Source organism: Neopelma chrysocephalum, unplaced genomic scaffold, assembly GCF_003984885.1.
Source record: "Neopelma chrysocephalum unplaced genomic scaffold, ASM398488v2 Primary Assembly neopelma1_89, whole genome shotgun sequence".
Lineage (NCBI taxonomy): Eukaryota > Metazoa > Chordata > Aves > Passeriformes > Pipridae > Neopelma > Neopelma chrysocephalum.
Window position 1 is genome coordinate 4,083,080 of NW_020897751.1, and position 16,527 is coordinate 4,099,606.

At 46.9% G+C, this 16,527-nt stretch overlaps 1 protein-coding gene across 8 annotated transcripts in view; it reads right to left on the bottom strand.

Moving 5' to 3' along the window:
* Window positions 1-16,527, bottom strand: part of TET1 (tet methylcytosine dioxygenase 1) — a 96,048-nt gene that overhangs the window by 54,741 nt on the left and 24,780 nt on the right. For 6 of the 8 annotated variants that reach the window (XM_027693031.1, XM_027693037.1, XM_027693036.1 and 3 more), the window contains one exon: window positions 5,333-7,376. In XM_027693031.1, the coding sequence (XP_027548832.1) occupies window positions 5,333-7,252 (1,920 nt within the window). In that variant the 5' untranslated portion in view covers window positions 7,253-7,376. Of the gene's footprint in view, window positions 1-5,332; window positions 7,377-15,279; window positions 15,401-15,922; window positions 15,943-16,527 lie in introns of those variants that run through there. The other 2 variants (XM_027693035.1, XM_027693034.1) reach the window with 2 other exon arrangements.

Here is a 16,527-nt window from a genome sequence, read left to right on the forward strand (position 1 = left end):
GCCCCCGTGCACCCGCACGCGTGGCTCCGTGCGCGCGCGCGCACGGCGCCGTGCACGGGCGGCGGCGCCCGGGCCGCGGCTCCGCGGGCAGCGCTCCCGCACGGAGCGTCCCGCGAACGGGAGGAGCCGGCGCTCACCCGGGCGAGCCCGCAGACAAGGAACTCCTTGGCCTGCTGCCCGAGCCCCGGGAACCGCGGCAATGCCAGTCCGGGAGCGGGAGCCCCGGACCCGCCCGCACGGCCCCGAGGAGGGACACGGCTCCGACAGAACCGAGCTGCTGCAAAGGCATCGCGGCGGGAACTGCCACCAGAGAAACAGCGAGGGCCATTATTTTCCCACAGCTCCACGTTAACACGGGTGGAGGGAGGGCGGAGGGGTCACACCGAGCCCTCCTGGATCACAGACGTTCGCTGAGGACAACAAACAAATCACAGCGTATCTAACGCTGCAGCCACCGAGGCATTCACTGAAACCATCTGCAGTTGACATCTAAACCAGAACGCTGGCCGTGCAGCTGTACACTAAACAAAAGAAAACAAACAAACCAACCCAATAAGAACATCTTTTCATCAGCTACAGACTGCAATCTGAACCTGTTTTCTGCCTCTGCTGCTAAACTGCAACGCACTCCCTGGCCGGTCACTGGTGCAAATGCCCAGGCAGGGACACAGAGCTCCTTCTGCAGAGGATCACTTCAGAAAAAGCTGCTGCCCACTTCTGTTGTCTGATGCTACCTCATATCTAAGCTCCTCATTTGTTGCACCAGACTGATGCATTAAATAGGATTTAGGATCAGGTAAAATAAAAGTACCGATTTGTGATTTTTTCCCCAAGTCTGCAAGGGTCCTTATGCATAATAAAAAAAGAACACTCGGTGATCTGATTCTTCTTTGCAGTTTTGGCTACTCAAATTGCTTTACAGTCCAGAAAAAGAATTGTTTTCTTAGAAACCTAAGACCCAATATTCTGACTTAGTCCCCAATTTAGTGTGTGCACTAGACAGTGATTTCAGGTTTCCTTGTTACTCAAGTACTTTCCTCTCGTGTTAGGATGGATCCTCACACCAAGGAAAGAAAGAAACCTCTTCAAATAAAAATTTCCCCTTAAAAGCTTTAAAGACTAGCACAGAAAGTAAGGAGCAGTGAAGAGGGAACTTGTTAAATACAGCCTCTGAAAATAACTAGAGCACAAACTAATCCACCTCACTGTAATTTACGCTGCATTGGAGTCCACACCCAGGATCACAGAACGGTAAAGCAGCACAAGTCAATTATTTTCCACCCCCACAGTGTGTGTGTAAAACAAGAGTAAACTGCCCTACTGCAGCTCCCCGCCCTGCCCCCTGTGCAGCTCTGCTCATCACACACCTCAAACTCGCCCAGCTGGGTGCTCCCCCCTTCAACTCAAGAGCCACACTCCAGGAGTGTTTCTATGCACTCATTTTAAAATTCAAGTGGCTTCCATATTTCTAGAGTCTATTGTAAAATAAATACCACGAAGTCTAAGTTTCTCGATTATAGCTAGGCCTGGCTGAAAAACAAGAATTCCATTTTGCTTTTTGTTTTTTGCTTGTTTGGGGGTTTTATTGGTTTTTGATTTTTGATTTTTGTTTGTTTGTTTTGTTGTTGGTGTTGGGTTTTTTTGGATTTCAACACTTAGTTGTGTTCCAAAGCAGAGCAAAACCTTTAAAAAAAATTTCAAGAGCAGATAGATGGAACGTGGGAGACCAAAGTTCAAGCCCCTGTCTGCATCAGGCAAAAAGCCCTTACCACCAAGCTGTTCTAATAATTCTCATCCCCTTTTTAAGTTTTAAGCTGAAATTTCATTTGGAACCTTGGGAAGCTTTCCCCAAAGACAGTTGCATCGAGACAGATAGTAGCCGTGAAAGCTTCCTGTTAAATCAGCACTTTCCATTCAAGGAATGGCTGACTGGAAAGTTCCCAACCAACTTGAATTGCAGCATCCTTTTTAAATATGTCTGGGTTTCGGCAGCATGTTAAAAACCCACAAGCAGGCAGGCCCTTATTGTTATTTAATATCCCATGTTACTCAGATTACAGCTATTAAACAAGATGTCTGGAGACACCTTGGGCAACCCAGCAAACTTACACTCAGTGGCCTGATGCTTTTTTGTCACTTTGTTGACTACAGGTCCCACTAAATCCAACTATTACCTCACACAAACTAAAGCTCCCCCCAGCACGGGCTTTCAGCCCTGCTTACATTTACTAGGCTGCTCTTTCAAAACATTTCAATAAGCAAAAAGAAAAAATGTTTTCCCTCCTATATTTCAGGATTTTTATCAACTCCTCCCCAAACAGCCCCAGTGCAAACCCCTCAGGAAGAAGGGGAACAATATTGCCACACGCAGGGGCTGGGAACTGGAGCCCACAATACTTGATCCAAACTTTCATGATGTCACATCCCTGCAAAACCCATTACATTCAGGAAGGTAAAATATCACTGAAGGTTTATGGGAATGTTATTCTTAAGTGATATTTTTCAGGTTCAATATAGTTTTCAAATCTTCATCTGGATTATGTGTGAATTAATGGAAATAACAGTCACTTAATAGGAGCTCCAAACACAACTGATACTCTCTGAGGGTGGAATGCCTGTGCACACATGGGCAGGGGGGTTGGAATATGCCCTTCAGTTTACAGGCACAACTTCTACCAGCCAGGCCTTACTCCCTGGAAGCAAAAATCCATGTAAGTTCTCAAGGAAAACCAACACTTTCATAAGCAGCATGTGTGCATTGCCAACACCTGCACTGGCTATACAGCTGTTTAATGCAGAGCTCTCACTGACTTCACTGGAACTTCTGCATTTTTTTAGTTAGAATGAGAAGAGATAATTCCCTTTAAGGCAAAACACCAACATTTAAACTATGCTCACGCAGAGCATGTCCATCCCCTACACTCTCCTCCCAGTGAATCACCTCCAAAAAATGCTCACATTCCACCAACATGAGAAAGATGCATGACTCTCCTGAGCAAGGAACACACTGAAGCCAACCCCATTTCTCTTAATTATTTATGTTCATTTTCTATACCATGGACAGAGACCCACAGTTTTGGGTTTTCCCCAGCTGCCTTCATTACTGTCACACAAGTCCTAGTGCTACCAGTTTGGGAAAACACAATGGGATTCCCTGCAATCTTATCTAAAGGATAGCTGCTGAACAGAGTGCCAGAGTGTTCCCCATCCCCCAACACCTTCTCCTGGATCTCAACATCTTTAAAGAGCTCATGTAACATCGTAGAAATACTTTCCTCTCATTTCCTTAGAGTACAGTTTCTAGAGTTTAGAAATGAGGCAAAGCTCCTTTCTAGGAATATCTGAAAAGGCACCAGGTTTCATTTAAATACAGTTTTATAAGAAAATATCTGACATGTTCTTAAATGTCAGGAATACTTAATTTCCTCCATGCAGTTCCCTGAAACTTCATACAAGATTTAACGAGAAATGAAGGAGGCCTCTGGTGCAGCTCTGAATGCACTGTACAGAATGTGACCAATCCAATAAAGTAAAAGCACATCAAAATAAAAGCTGCCAAAGAAAAGAATAAAAACAAGGAATCTCTAATAAAGAAAACAAAAGGAGTGCCCAGAGAGGACAAAGGTGAAGGAGGAAAGCTAATCTGCAAGGAGAAGGTCAGCCTGAGCAACAAGAAAAGAAGTATGTTTAGCCTGGAAAACAAAGGTTGACAGAAAAACTGGAGTGCTTCCTTTCAGCAACCCTGCCAAACCCCTTTTTAAAACACTTTTAGAACACTTTTAGAACACTTCCTACCTAAACTCCACCAATTCTCTCCCATGAGCTTCTTCCAGCCTACTGACTAAATATACAAAAGGACATAATGTCATTACTCTTTTGCTGTAAAAAGTCAGGCTAAGTCTCTACCACCTTTGTTGTTTTAATATCTAAAGTCACACAGCTGTCCCTCCCCATCCCCTTTTTTTTTAAGAGCATTTAGGAGCAGTTGAGACAGAGTCTTTGAATGAATTCTGAGCCAAGCTGTTTAAGCCTACTTCCCTAAACATTATAGCTTAAAATATACTTTCCCCACGAAGGGGAACGTACCATATCCCTTCACAGCTGTAGGACTCTTCATTCTGCTTGCCTGCCTTACAACCAGAACAGCCAACTCTGGTAAGCACAGGCCAGAGCAGTGAAACCAGGAGCTCTCCTGGATCTCAGCAGCTGACGGGAATTCCTGCGTGCTGCAAGAACACACCGTTGTAATGGAATTGCTACTGAGAAAGGTTTGGCAGGTGCATTGTCCCCAGTGTGAACTGCTCCGCTCACAGCACACACTGGTGCAGAGACTTGAACCTCAGTTTCCCACATCCCAAGGCAAATGTCCCAGTGATTTAACTCCCAAGACAGCCTCTCCCGCTCTGAGGTTCAGGTAGTATTGGATCACATGAAGCAGAACGCTTCCAGCAGGACCTGGCAGTGCAGAGGCCAACATTGCAGAGCTCAGGGAATTCAGTTGGGATGTGGGAAATCTATGTTCAACTCCCTACTTACCTGATTTAAAGCCTGATCTTGAAATGAAATCTCTCAGAAGGTCAGTGCTGTTATCACAAGGGCATACAGACTGTCTTTTCCCCTCCTCTTTGTTCCAAAAGTAATGACCTGGGTTATAAAAGGCTGATGGATCAGAAAAATGAGTAAGAAACACAGAAAAAGAGAGTATGTATGGGGCATGTGGTAAAAGACAAAGGGAGAGAGGCAGGAGAAGTGAAATGAGAGAAACAGAAGAACAGACAATTAGAAAGGCAGAAAGATGCGAAAGGGGAAAATGCAGCTACAGTTTTGTCCTGAAGTTTATAAATTTATTTCCATCAAATCTGTCATTACAAGCAAATTATTGTAACTGAAGCAAAGAGCAAACAGTCTGCCTTCCTTTGCTTTTTAGCCTGAAGTATTCTGAAATACCACCATTCTCCCTAGTAATTCAGTCTCCTAGGACTACCCTCAATCTCCCTCCTCCCCACACTTTGTGTTCAAATCTCTCATCTCTTCATGCACTCCAATTAATTCATTCTTTGGCCAATGTGCCAGTATCCGGAACACAGAGCTAAAGCCACACTTACCTCTGATTCTATGGATTTACAAAGCAGGAACAAGAATAACTCCAGCTCACTCTAACCTACACCTCTCCACATAACAAGGGGAAGTTACTGTACAACCTGTTGGCTCCAACAGTATAACCCTGAACCCTCTAGAGTTGTACAGTGGGGACAGCATTTCCCAGGGCAGAATTTGAAGATGAACCTCAAGCCTCCAAAGAGCGACTTGATTTGCCACTCCCCCGGCTCACCTGGAAGGGCAGCGTGACTGGCGGCGGCGGCTTTTTCAGTTCTTCACATTTTCTCTTCTTACATATCCGGTGGCTGGTTTTGCGCTTCCTGCAGCAGCTGCACTCCTCGCAGTTCGTCTTCCGCAGACACGGCTCGCAGACTCCACAGCGCCTTCGCTTCTTCTTCTCCAGCATAGGGAGCAGAGATGAATATGGAACAGGGCAACCACCAGCTGGATTTTTAAGAGAGGATGGCCCTGAGGCCTCAACTGCTTCAGTGCTGTTGCTCACGTTGTCCTGAACCAGATTCAGGCTTACTCCGACACTTCCCAGCTGTGATGAATAATCATTATGCTGCAGTCTTGAGTCAGCTGGCAAATCTGCATTTATGGCTTTTTCTGAGGCAAGAGCAGAGATTTCCAGCCTTGAAGGCAACTCTGAAACAAAACCTTCATAGAACTGTCCAGAGCTTTCACCAGGTATTTTACTGAATGTGCTTTTTTCTAAATCTGAAGATAAAGTGGGGACATAACCTGAATTCAAAATTAATGTCTCTGCATCGATACATTTAACAAGCTGTTCTATGTCCTCCACTTCAATATTGTTTAAAGAGGTGTTGGAGACTGATTCACATACTGTAAATATGTTTTTTGTGTCAAACTCTGACTTTTCTCTTGTACAGCTCAAATCTGAATTTGAGTAAAATTCTTTGGGAACGGGTACAAAATCCACAACCAGTCTCATGGGGGATTCTGCAAGTGAGCTTGCACCTTCAAAATGTAAAAGCAAATTTGATTCAGTGGCAGCTACAGAGCTGGAATTTGAACCAATGTCTTTATTCTCAGATTCTAAATCCCAGGCTGCCTTCAAGCAGGACTCTGCAAGTGACCTTGCATCTTCTAATAAATCTTGTGAGTGAAACTCAGAGGTAACTGCAGCTGCAGAATCTGGGTCTTGTTCTTCACTAGGTAGCACCAGGTCCAACTCTGCTTCAATGTGGGATGCGGCAAGAGTGACTGACTCTTGTGCCAGTCCTGCTGAGCTGAGGTCTGAGGTATCAGCAGAGCTGGGGTCAGGTTCTTTACTGCTGGGCACCACATCGAAGGGAGTCTCCCCACACACCTCAGATTCAGAGGTGATTATGGAGTTGGAAGGAAAAGATGGAAGCACAAGCACAGCACCTTCAACAAATGCTTCAGCCAAACTACCCATGTCGAGACCACTGGGTATCTGCTCACAGGGCAGGCCATCATGCTTAGATTTCACCCCTGATGCTTCTGTACCATCAGTTACCCAACTGTTTGGAACAGAGTCATTTGTTCCAGGTATTTCTACCTCCTTGTCCTGACTGGCACATGGGATAGCAGGCCCTTCACCTGCACTACAGGGAGAACCTTCTACTGGCAGAGCAGCCAACTCATCGTGTGCTAAATCTTGTTTCAAAACTGCTTTGCTTGTTTCATCGTTTTTCTCTTCTACTCCTGCCAGGGCTCCTTGCTCATGGTTTTCCTTTGTTTCCAGCCTTTTTTGCACTGCAGATTTCTTGGGTTTTGCAATTACCGGAGTTTGGGACAATCTAGGGGAGAAGGGTCGGTTACGGAGAGACATTGTAAAGCCATTGATGTTGAAAGAATCCTGGTTGTGAAAGAGGATGTTGTCAGCTTTCTCCAAACTCACCCAAGACGCTCCAGACAAGGTTCTGGTTACACTGCTCCTGAGAAGTCTACCTGAAGAGCTCACGATTGGTTTCTTTTCTTGCTGTTTTTTCTTAACATCTTTTTCTTGCGCTGACTTTTTGCCTTTTCCAGAACTAACAGCTTTCGTGGAAGTCTTTGTGGTTTTCTTTCTCACTTGGCTGGATTTCTTTTTGCCCTGGTTAGTTTTCCTTTTGCCCAGCTCTTCTTTTTTGACTGGTCTGGAAGGCCTGGCGTGGTGAGCCATGTCTGTGGAGCAGCAGGAATGTTAAGAGGAGAAACGGAAAAAAAATCATGAGCTCTTGAGAGACCTTTTCAACAGAAAACTGCGCACTCCCATTGCTGCTCCCTGTGCTGATACAGCACCAACTCTAAAACAGAAAAAGATACAAAACAGCATTAATATGATTGTATTTAATAAGAGCTGCACATATATTACACTGACCATTTTAATATTCAAAAATAGAGAGGAAGAATCAGAAATATCAGTATTGGATGCTATGTTCAATTAACACAAAAACTCTGGAAATATTAGTATACTGGAAAGGCCTTTAACACAAAGAAATAAATGGAGCTCAAATGATCAGGCAGCATCACATTTACTGCTTTATGACAGTTCTAAGTTCTCAACTTTATTAACAGTTCATTAACCACCCCTTCCCTTGAGTCTGCTCCATTGTTATGACCAATATATTTATCTTTAAAAAACCACCACACATCTGTCCCAAGCTTTTGCCCCTAAACATAACTGCAATGCACAAGTCCCCCAATTCCCCAAATACAACTGAATCATCTCAAAAGATACAACAGTCCTTGCCCTCCAAAGCAATTTCCTTCAAGGTGGGTTGGGTTGGTTTTTTTAAAGTAACGCAATTTTCACAAGTACGGATTTTTAAGCACCTTAAGTGCCTTTTAAGAACCTGTGGAACGCTTTTAAAACTTTATTAGCTGTTGGAATAGATCAGATGGGTAGACAAGGGCAGCCTAAAAATGGGAGCAGGTAGAGCCAGAGGCTCTCTAGTCTCAGGCAGGAGGGTGCCTTCTCTTTGCCATCATCCCCTTGAATTCCTTATGTCCACCTACAGGCCACCTGCACCTCACTGATGGGAAGAGGGAAAGAAAGGGAAGAACAGGAAGTATGGGAATGATGGCCAAAATTCTCAGTTAAAATAGAAGTTAAAAAAAAAGAAAGGGACTCTTGGCTTCTAAAGGAAATAGAAAAGAGAAGGGCACTACCAGGCTTCTGACATCATCACTCCTTCCCATGACCTCAACCCCACCTTGAAGACAACAGGGTGATCCTTCAGAGGCTGCACTTCTCCACAGCCTGGTCCAAGCTGTGCTGAAGGTGTGGAGAGCTCTGCTAGTGCAGCCCAAACAGCCCTGCACCAAGAGAAGCTCACTGTCCTGCTGAGGGGATGGGCTGGGCTGGGCTGGGCTGGCACAACCAACACACAGGGCCACCAGCTCACTTGATCAAGCTTGTTCCTGCTTGTCCCAGCCCTGAGCAAGCTGCCCACTGGCCACAGTACCCACCATGGCTAACAGAACTCCCAAAGCTCTTTAAATAGCTCATTTAAAGCATTTTGAGGCCTGGCTTTTGTTTATTCAGCAGTAGAGAGCCAAAGGATCCTCTGTACTACAACATATAAACCAAGTATCTTATCTAAAGATGATGTGATGATTCTGTGTCACATCTTCATATTACATATCAGATGAACATGATTACTGAGACAGCAGGTTTTTTCCACACAAATACCATTTCAGAGCCAGCACTGCTGTACAAGACAAGGCTAAACACACTTCTAAGGTCAGATCAGAAAACAATGCCCACCAAACACACAATAAACAAGCTGGACAGCAGCCCTCCTCCATCACAGCAAAACATCCAACCTGGAGAGACCAAGTAGACACATGCAGTTGTTTATAGTTGTGGGCAAAGGTCACAGAAGAGACCTGAACAGCTCCCACAGAAGCACTCTATAAAAGTTGGGTCAGACACTGAAACAGTAAATCAAATAGAACACTGCACTGCAGGTAATCTGAGTACTCTCCTTCCCTATCCTTCTGTGGAGACACATGGGGGAAGGGGGACATGGCCATTACTGGTCACTCCATGAAGCAAAAAGGGCATCAGCATCACATCAGCAGCTCTATGAAATACTTGGTGGCAGCCTGCAAAAAGCCTTCCCAGTTTCTTGTGGTCTTCTCGTGGAGATGGCCTGGAGAGCAGCATCTGTGGCCATTAGTGGCTGAGCTACACAACAGTGGCAGACCAGGAAATCCAAGCCTATGGAGCAAGGAAACAACAACAAAGGCCAGGCAACATGGGAATGTGTGAATCAGGAGCGGGACTGAAGAGATAAAGGCTTTTCTCTTTATCAGCCCTGGAACAGAAGGAGTATGACCAGAGACTACAGGAGGTCTGGAATGGAAACAGCAATTGGATTTTTGAGAATACTGAATGCATATAATGCCTTCTCATATTGCTTCTTGACATAAGCAGTTGTTGCTGCTGTTGTGGAAGTTTAGGAAGCATGACCATCAAAATTATCAACCAGAAGCTTAATTTATAACAATCTTGTAATTTTTAAAAATTATTACAAGTACACGATAATATGTCTTTACCTGCATTTGGATTGTGATAGGACAAGGGGGAATGGCTTCAAGCTGAAGGAGTGCAGGTTTAGATGGGATATTGGGAAGAAATTCCTCCCTGTGAGGGTGGTGAGGTCCTGGCACAAGTTGGCCAGAGAAGCTGTGGCTGTCCCATCCTCAGAAGCATCCAAGGCCAGGTTGGACAAGGCTTGGAGCAACCTGGGCTAGTGGAAGGTGTCCCTGCCCATGGCAGGGGGTTGGAACACATCAATCTTTAAGGTCCCTTCTGACCCAAACCATTCCATGAGTGCATGATTTGAAAGTTGCAAAATGGTTGCTTCAGGACTGAAGAAGCAAGATCATCCTGGGCTTTTTTGTTTGGTTGGTTTTGATTTAGTGGTTTGTTTTTTTTCTTTTTACACAGAGAAACACACCTGTCTGGCAAGAGTGTAGAAAACTAACAACACCAAAGCATTGCTTCTTTTCAGGGCCAAAATTAGAGGCTATGAACAGAGTGGTTGAAGATTTCCCTTTTGCTTGCTAAGCAAAGAATGCTGATATTTGTAGGAAATTGCCTGGCTGCGTTATAAAAGATGGCAAAAGCTTTGTCTTAATCACAGATGACAATATATGGGCACAATGACAACAGTTTTATGCATTTTGTTTTAATTTTGTCACTGGAGAGACTTCAGGTTTTTCAGAAGAGACCTGAACAGACCCCTAAAAGATTTTTTTATATATTTTTTTTGGGGGGGTGTTTTCTTTTTTTTCCTTCAATTAATACTTGACTTTAGCTATATTTGTCTGGGACTGGGAGCACCTCACCCGCAAGGTGACTGCAAGCTCTTGGGAGAAATGCCTGTCAAGCAAAAGATCTCTGCTTCCCTTTAAAAAAGCCCATAGTCTTGATGAAAACTAGTCTGCCACAACCACCTTAACAGCTAGACAAAAGCAGTCTAACATCTTTTAAATAACTTGTCTAATAAAAGTAAATTACATTGCTATTTCTTTGTTTACTCTTCCACAAGCAGGACCAAAATATTAGGTTGTTACAAGTTTGTTATTCAAGTTTTGTTTTCTGCAACACTAGAAAATATTCTACCTTCCCTTTTCCATTTAAAGCACTGGCAATTACTCTGTTGGTATCTGCAGCAGTTACAAATTGCCTCGTGTCACTTCTTAAGGACAACAAGTGGCTGTATCACATCAGTCATATTTCACAGCAAGGAATCCATTATATTACCAAAATATCTATGTGGACCTAACAGGATTATAAAACATGAAGCTCATGGTTGGCATTTTTCTATCATCTTGGAGAGAAACAGACTTACTTGGATGCTTTCTCCTGAAAGCCAAAGCAGGTGGCCCCACCACATGCCCTCCCTGAGGGGACACAGGCATCTCTAGGAGGGGTGACAGGTCCAGGGGGTCTGCAGAAACTGCCCCAGATAACTCCAGTGCATCCCAAAGCTGTTTGTTACTTGAGCCCACTTAGCTCTTCTAATTCATGTGCAAAGCTGAAATGAAAGCTGGATTTAAGGCCAGTTTGTTTGAGTTTTGCTCCTTCACAGTAATAAATGTGGAGCAATTCCACTGACTGCTATAATCCTCAACAAATACTGCTAAAAAGCTAATCAAAGGCTAAATCTTTTAGTCTTGGTTTTGGTCACAATTCCAAACAATTATAATGAGAATTTTGTCTACAAAGTAATTAGGGAATTTAACTTCATACTGCTGGAATGCCTCCAGAAAAAAAAAACACAAAGTAAAACCAAAATCTTTCCCTTTACACAAAGGAATAAAAAACAATAAAGCAAGTTTTCATTCTAGAGGCATTGTCAATCAAGATTCTGTTACGTAACTTGATTCTTGTTGGAAGATGGGGGGGACCAAAGATAAAAGATGTGTCCTCCTAAAAAATGGTGGGAGCTTTTTTATGGCATCATGAAAGATGGCAGGTGACCCCTGAACAAAGAGGACTGTATGGGGGAAAAAATGACACAGCTAGCAGTCACTAGTTTCACTGGTCACCTGGTTTCACAACAGTCAGATGCACTCATTACATACATTTTGTTTCAGTGTTTAGGTATCTTTCTAAGAAAGAGTCCCTTGAATCTGTGCCTTAGGGGAAACAAGACCTGGAAGTTTTCAAAAAAGCCATAATACACAGGTGACAGGCAATAAGGGCCACAGTGTGACTTAGAAGTTGTCCACAAGCTCAGATCTACAACTTAGAACTGCAAAGCACCTCATCTTCTGGCAGCAAACGCTCTAGAGGAAGAAGTAAAAGACACGAGAGAAGAGAGTCATTAAAAAAAACTGACCCTCATGTTAGGTGCAAAAGCTTTTTTCAGTCTTCCAGGATTATGTCCTATCACCTGCATGTTCTTCCCAGCTGCATCAAAGCCAGCCTTCTTTTCCACTTAGCCTAGTTCCCTGCACCTACTCATTGCTCGGTGCAACACTTCATATAAGAAAAGGGAAATGAGTTAGGAGGAGAGAATTAGCTTTAATTTTCTCTTTCCCTCTTCTTTAATCCTTGAATATCCATTTGCTTTTGGTTAAGAAATAAAAATGAAACTTCTCATCTGCCAGCTCAGTACCATTAGTTATTTCATACACAGTCTTCTACAGAGGCCTCTCCATCCATTTTACTGCTATAGAGATTTTCTGCTTTGCTTTACAGGAGTGTGCCACTCTTAAACCAACCAGATATATTAAACCTTTACTTAAGCCAACACTTTCCAGCAGCATAACTACAGACTTGGGACAGGCATTGCAGGATGCCACCTCAGCTTCCCACAGAAGGCACACAGTCCTTTCCTCACTGACACCAGTACCACAGGATGAGCTGAGCAGACCAAGCACCACGGCCTTCATCGTAAATGTTTGTCCTCGCCGGTCCTGAAGGCACCCCCGTGCCCGGAGGACAAGGCAGGGCCCCTCCCCGCTGTGAATTCAGCAAGAGATGGCCCGGTTAGCATTCCGAGGTGTCATGACTTCATGCACCTTGGAGCCTGCACAGTGAGTCACACAGACAAAAAAATACCACAAAAAAAGAGCCCTCCTGCTTTAGGGAAGGCTCTATTGGAACACTTAGAAAAAAAGAAAAAAAGAAGTGTGGCAAGGAAGCACACACACTTAAACCACAAAACCAGATTAAGCCTCAGACAAACAACTTGCACCAAAAATCCATTGTGAAGACTCACACCACATGTGCAAGTATCCTCCCTTCAGCCAGGCAGGAGCAAGGGCTTGCTTTAACCTCTGTGCAGTGCAGCCAAAGGGAACACTAAAAAGTCAGTGTTCTAGTTTAAAGTCAGTTCTAAAGCCTCACCAAAGGAAAGCTCCTTCCAACAGAACACTCCAGGTACTTTTGAATACAAAAAAAGCAAGCAAAACAAACAGAACACCCTGGCTAATCATATGCCTCTCTAATTCCACATTTATGCTGTTTAAAGCACTGCATTTCTTTTTGATATTGTAACTCCATTCTTGGGGGGGTTGCCTTTTCTTAAAAAAAAAAAAAATCAACACCACTAACTGAATCACCTTATCTCAAACTCAGTTAAAAGAAGGGGGAGGTGGAAGGAAGAACCTTCAGGCAAAGATTAAGCCTGGAAAATTTCAGCCTGAAAGGTGTTTTGAAATTCTAAGTATCTGAAAACAGAAAGCAGGACGGAAGTGCTTAGGCCAGCTTTAACAGCCAGGGTCCCATGCCAGTCATAATAAAACTATTTTGAATTACTACACAGGGAAGAATTAGGTCTTACAGAAGCCATAAATATCAAAGTTCATTGGTACATCTCACCTTGAATTCTCCCCCAATTACCTGCTTTGTGCAACCCAGCCTGCCCTTGTCTCCTCACAACAAACTCCTCTTGTCCAGAGGGACTGTGTCTCATCCCAAGAGCAACCACCACCCCTCCTTGTGCTGCTGGAGAAATTGCCTCTGAAAAGCACAAACCAGCTTTCTTCTCCTTTACAGTTAGGGTCCACCAGGCTACTTGCCCCATTTGGCCCAGACCAAGACTAAACATGAAGTATTCCCAATTCTTGGCATGGGATAACCTTCTGCCTCTCCACAAGAGTACCTTAAAAAGCACTGACACAGCTGGGAAGAATTATTATTATTTGGAAATAATAATAATTATTATTTTCACAAGTTTCTCTATTGTCTTTAAATTTTAAAGAGACCTTTACCCTAGAAGTCTGCTCGGCCATGTTTAAATATCTAACACTGCAATCTTTGCCCACTTTTGACATCACTGCATTATAGTTTCTAGAACAAGAGCTCTTTGGCCAGACCCACGCTGCTGCAGCCCCCCTGGCCAGACTGTTTGCCCTCCTCACTCCAGAGTATGCACCGATATCGGTGTGCTCCTGCCTTGCTCCAGATGCCCATCGCACATCCCCCTCTCCTCCTTAAAGGAATAGCATCTCACCACCCTGGGCAGCTGCTACATAGGCCGAGATACAAGTGATGCGGACTACGTTGCTCTTTAAATATCGTTGGGGTGCAGCAGGATAGGCTGGCTGAGTGTAGGACAGGCTGGGCACACGATTGGCGCGACTCCTTTGACTGCTGCTGCGCCTGGTCCCTCCGCAAAGGCAGCCCGTGGCACTGCTCGGCCGCCAGCAGCCAGACCTTTTTAAGGTCAGCTGCTCCTGTGTCCCAGCAGCCGCCTCAGCCCTCCTCCTTACCCCTTCGGCGACCCACATCCTTCTCCCCGGCTCCATCACGGGCACGGCAGGGATCATCCCCGCCAGCACCAAACCTCCAGCTGCCATAACACCACCGCCTCTTCTCCCCCAGCTCCAAGAGCAGCTGGACAGGCACTCAGCGCCCAGGAGCACCCCGGAGGGCTACAGCCCCGCCGGGCTCTGGTTCCTTTAGCACAGGCAGGCGGACCCCAAGGAGGGAAGGGGCAGGCAGGGCCCTCCTGGGTGCGAGGCAGCGGCTCCTCGTGGCCCGGCCCCACCGCTGGCCGTGCCCCCTCAGCCCCAGGAGCCCTCCCCGGGGCCGCAGACAATGGGACCGACCCCAGCAGCGGCGCCGGGGACCCGCAGCGCCCACCGCGGCGAAGGCGGGGAGCCACCCCGGGGATGCTCCCCCGTCCCTGCACACCAGCGGCACCTCCACGGGGGGATGCTGCTGCACGGCCCTCGCTCGCCGCTGTTATGGTGGGGGTGGGCTGCGGGGTTTTTCCGGCTGGCCGGGGGCCCTACGGCCGGGCAAGGACCCTTTTAATTGTTCCCTGCCCTCCGCGCAGGCTGCAGGCAGCTTCTCTTGCCTGGCGGGTTTTTCCAGGCAGGCTCTGGCTGCTGCAGCGCAAACACGCTCCAGCACAGCCAGGGAGACCGGACTTTTTCGCTTTTTCGGCCAACAAACTGCGTTTTGCATTTGAATAACCCCCAGCCTGCCCGTCTCGGAACGGCCCGACCCGCGGGGCTCCGAGCCCAGCCGCGGGGGTGCCTCTGCCTCCCCCTCGCCGCTCCACCCCAGCTCAACTTTGCAATTAACCAGGCGGCTACGGGAGGGGGGAAAGAGAGGAGAAACAGAGGGATTACAAACAATAAGAAAAAACAAAAAAAAAAGGAGGGGGGTCCGAAAGGAGAGATCCCCGGCGTCCCCCCCCGCCCGCAGCAGCCCCGGGACCCGTCCCGCACACGTACCAGGGCTGCGGCGCGGCCAGCCCGCGGCTCACAGGAAGGGGCGATGCTGGCATGGCTCGGGTCACGGCCCGGGCCCCCGCGGGCCGGCGGCTCCCATGGCGCGACGAGCCCAGGCGGGAGAGGAGCCCCTGGCCGCGAAACGTGCTCTGGGCGGCGGCGGCGGCGCCCCTGGCCGGACCCTCCGGGAGGGAGCGGGGAGGGGGCGGCCCGGCGGGGCGCTCGCCGCACCGAGCCCTCCCGGCAGGCGGCAAAACGCGCCCTGGATCCCCGCGGCCGGAGCGGGATTCGCCGCCCCCCGCACCCCACCCCCGCCCCCGCGCCGCGGGGGGACCCGGCACGGCCCCGGGCGCTGCGCGGTGCCCGCAGGGCTGCCCACGAGAGCCGCCGTGGGCGTGCCAGGCTGAGAACGCCGCGGGTTATTTGATAGCAGCAACAACGAAATAAATAAAATGAGGGTATTGAGAGAAAAGGACAATTATTCCGTTACTTGCGGAGGCTGCGGTTTGACGCCGCACACCTCCCGATCAGCCACGGAGGTGGCACTCTCTGAAATCATCCCTGTTCTTTGTAGGCGGGAAGAGGGAAGACTGGTGAGCCGTGACGGGCGAGGGGCTCGCCCGGGGCCAAACCCTCTTGTCCTTACATGTGCCATCCAGGAGGACCCTCAAACACCGGCGTCCATCAGGGCCCGGCCATCCCACGCGCGGAGCAAGCACACACTGAACCATGGGGAAGATGCTGGCAGAAGAGGAAGAGCTGCCCAGCCGCTCTCTCCCTCCTGCAAGGAGGAAAAATATAATGAGCCTTGCTCTCTCCCCATCCCCCACCTCATCCATTAAGAGCCACTGATGATATTTGCGGCTCCTTCCCAGAGGGAATCAGGCAAGTAAAATGTTATACTAAGAGGAAGAGTCAGCCCAGCCTTCTTCCACCACTCCTTATCACTACAGCCCTTTGTCAGAGTGGAAAACAGGCCACCAAATCTAACAGACTGAAAAACAGATGTTGGAAATGGGATCTGTGAAACAATATACCCAAGAAGTACTTTTTTAGAATGGATCCATTATTATTAAGTCTGTAGCTGTTGCAATATAAAGCACTTCAAGTGTGAACCAACCCATTCAAATTCGAGCCTGCAGAGAGGCTTTTCTGCTGCATAAAAGGAGCAGTACTGTCCACATCCATTCCTAGAGATGCTTTAAATACCAGTGTTTGGCTGGTTTGAGTGACATGTGTTAAAGGAGAAGC